This window comes from Malaclemys terrapin, chromosome 1, assembly GCF_027887155.1.
Source record: "Malaclemys terrapin pileata isolate rMalTer1 chromosome 1, rMalTer1.hap1, whole genome shotgun sequence".
Taxonomy (NCBI): domain Eukaryota; kingdom Metazoa; phylum Chordata; order Testudines; family Emydidae; genus Malaclemys; species Malaclemys terrapin.
Genome location: NC_071505.1, coordinates 348,814,408 through 348,817,930, shown reverse-complemented (window position 1 = coordinate 348,817,930; position 3,523 = coordinate 348,814,408). Strand labels below are relative to the sequence as shown.

General features: G+C 44.6%; 1 protein-coding gene across 1 annotated transcript; it reads right to left on the bottom strand.

Moving 5' to 3' along the window:
* Nucleotides 1-312: 312 nt before the first annotated feature.
* On the bottom strand, nucleotides 313-1,260 carry LOC128832634 (olfactory receptor 52E2-like). The gene has a single exon (XM_054020171.1). The coding sequence runs from the start codon at nucleotides 1,258-1,260 to the stop codon at nucleotides 313-315; it is 948 nt and encodes a 315-aa protein (XP_053876146.1).
* Nucleotides 1,261-3,523: the final 2,263 nt, after the last annotated feature.

Below are 3,523 nucleotides of genomic sequence, written 5' to 3'. Positions count from 1 at the left end.
CAGCCCTACAAAATCTGAAATGGCATTCTTGCAGCACGGGGAGAAGGACATGGAGATGATCCAGTGAGTGATAGAGGGACAGAAGGAACAAGTGCCAGGGGCATGACCTTGGGGGAAGGGAAGAGGTAGAGCAGGTGTAGAGCCTTGGTTGAAGAGGTGGGGCAAGGGGTGTTGTCTTGTCATGCTAAGACAGCACAGTTTAATGTCTCTCTGACTGTCCAGTAGGTGATCCAGGGAAGAGGGCCCAGCACCATGTCACAAGCCATCTCTGTGCAGAGCTTGGGCTGAGAGCCAGAGCACCAGGAGAAAACTTTAGGTCCCTTTATGAGTAAAAAGCCGGAGCAGCCTGTCCCGGATCTGTTTTGTCCTCACACCGAAAATGATGGGGTTTAGCATGGGGGGCACCAGGAGGCACACATTAGCAAAGAGAACATGGAAATGCAGGGCCACATGGTGGCCAAACTGATATGTGAGGACAGAAAAGAGACCTGGGATGTAAAAGGCTAAAATGGCACAGAGGTGGGAGCCACAGGTCCCAAAAGTCTTGAGCCGGGCATCCTTTGTGGGGAGTCTGAAGATGGCCCTGAGGATCTGGGTATAGGATACAGCTATAAAAAACATATCTAGACAGATGACCAAGTTTGCCACAGTGAGGCCGTAGTAACTACTGATGCGGATGTCAGCACAGGCCAGATTCACCACAGCCATATGCTCGCAGCATGTGTGGGGGATGATGTTGGTTCTGCAATATGGCCACTGCCTTGCTAGCAAGGGACAGGGTAGTGCGAATATGCTGCCACGCAATGTCACAGCCAGGCCGATCTTGGCCACCAGGTGGTTTGTCAGGGTGGTGGAATGTCTCAATGGATCACAGATGGCCACAAAGCGATCAAAAGCCATGGCCAAGAAGATCCCAGACTCCATTGCAAAGAAGCAATGAATGAAGAACATCTGTGTGAGGCAGGCATTGAAATCTATCTCCCTGGAATTGAACCAGAAGATGCTCAGCATTTTGGGAATTGTGCATGTGCACAGGACGAGGTCAGTGACAGCCAGCATGCAGAGGAAATAGTACATGGGGCCATGGAGGCTCGGCTCCGTCTTCACGATGAAAAGGATGATGAAGTTCCCCAAGACGGCTATGACGTACATGGTGCAGAAGGGGATGGAGATCCAGACCTGGGCTGCCTCCAGGCCAGGAATGCCCAGCAGGATGAAGGTGGAGGGGTTTATGAAGTCAGTTGAGTTGGAATCTGACATGGAGTAGAGGGAGACGGTCTCCAACTCGGAGGCAGAGCGGTGTTTCCTGCATGTACCGTATATTCCCCTGCCTTCCTGTAGGTGTCCAGGGTCTAGAGTGAAGGTCGCAGTACTAATGCCTGGATGGAGAGATAATGTTAATATGAGACACTACATGTACAACTGGAGGATGCTTTCATGGGTGAAATAGATTGCTCACTCTTCACACACACAAACATGCATTTTCATTTTTGAGATTAATGAATTATGAAAAATGTTGACCCTACTAATGTCAATGCCATTTTTATGGCTCTGCATGCATCAATAATTCCTCCATGTTGTGTTCAGGGAAACCTGAAAAGGCACCTGCAGGAAACAGAAGTGTGGATTCCAGTTATCCTTCATTGTTCCTTAATGCAATGAAAGCCAGGCTAGAGAGGTCATGCTGTAGCGACTTCCCCATGCACCCGGTTGCTCAAAATCTGAGAGTGGAAAATACCCAAACCTTTGCCAAGACAGGTGCCTGGGACAAATATCCCAAATAGAACACACCCCAGGGAAAATACCTGGGCCTCAGTGTTTGCAGCTCCATGAAAATACCTGCTCATTCGCAGTAGTGGCCAAAACAAAGATAATGTTTGGATGCCCAAGGAATGGGATGGAGAATAACCTACTCTGGATAAGCACTCAGTTTTGGTCACACAGTGACATAGCAGATAGAAAGGGGAGTTCCAAGGCAGGCTCTGTGAATGTGGGAGGCTGCCCTATGTGAACAGACTGAAAAGTCTGGGACTGTTTAGAAGAAACAAGGAAGGGGACACTTGATAGAGGAGAACAAAATAAAGAATGGAACCGATTACATTCAAATGGACAAACGAAGAAGAGTTCCCAACCAGTAACAACTAAAAACACTTAGTGCTTCTAAGGACAAGTTATCCAAAGCTGAGGCAAATTATCAACAAAATGGATTGGGAGGAAAAATTTAGACCAAAAAATGGGAATGAAAATTGGGACTTCTTTAAGAAGAAATTATTACCTATCTACAAAGCCAAGACTCTACAGTCAAGAAAGCAGAGAACTTTGGACAAAAACCCTATTCAGTGGCAAAATACAGACAGCAATTAAGGGGGTGGGGAAGCAACATGTAACGAAGAGAAAGGAAACTTGTTAATTTTGCAGAAAAAGCAGATGTGTTTAAGAAATATTTTTGTTCCCAAGCAGTATTAAGTGCTCCTATCACCTGAGGTGATGAAATACTTTCCAGTGCATTAGCAGTCAAGGAGGATTTTAAACAGCATCTACAGTAGTACATTAGAACTACAAACATGAGTTACAAACTCCCAGATCAACCACACACCTCATTCAGAACTGGATGTATGAAATCAGTCAGCAGCAGAGACAAAGAAAAATGGCAAATAGAGAACAGTTCTGTGTTAAATGTAAACTATAACAAAATAAAGGGACAGTTTATTAAAAATATTTGACAACGTGAGGAAAAAACGGAAAAAATCCTGGTAATGGATTAGTTAAAAAGAAAAAGTCGGGGAATATAATTAATGCCAGTCAACACCATGGTTTATGGAAAACACGTTTTCTCAAATAAACCCGATTTCATCCTTAAATAAGAGTGCGTTTGGTTGATCAAGGGAATGATGCAGATGCAATAGACTTTGATTTCTCTGAGGCATTTGATTTAGTAGGAGAAAACATTCAGATAAAAATGAACGCAATGCAATAGCAGTGAACAACATGTTAAATGGACTAAAAACTGGATAACTGACAGATCTCAGAAAGCAGTTATTAGTGGGTCATTATCAGAGAATGGAGGTGTTTCTAGTGGTATTCTGCAGGGATCAGTTTTAGGCCTGATGCTATTCAATATTTTCATCAATGATTTGGAAGGAAATAGAAAATCACTGCAGACAAAATTTGTGGATGATGCAAAGATTGGCAGATTGGTTACAATGAGGAGAAAAGGGCAGGCATAACGATTGCTGTGGAGGGTTTGGTGAGCTGTTCCCGTGCAAACAGAATGTTTTAATTCAGTCAAATGTAAAATTATCCTCTCGGAACTGGGAATTCAAGCCTGACCTACAGACTAGGGCACTATATTATGAAATGCAGGGACCCTGAAAAGGATTTAGGGGTGACTGTGGAGAACCAACTCATCGTGAGCTCCCAGTGTGATGCTGTGGCGGAAAGGGCTAATGCGATCCTTGGATGCATAAACAAGGGAGCCTTGAGCTGGAGCAGTGGAAGGATTTTACCTCTCCATATGGAATTT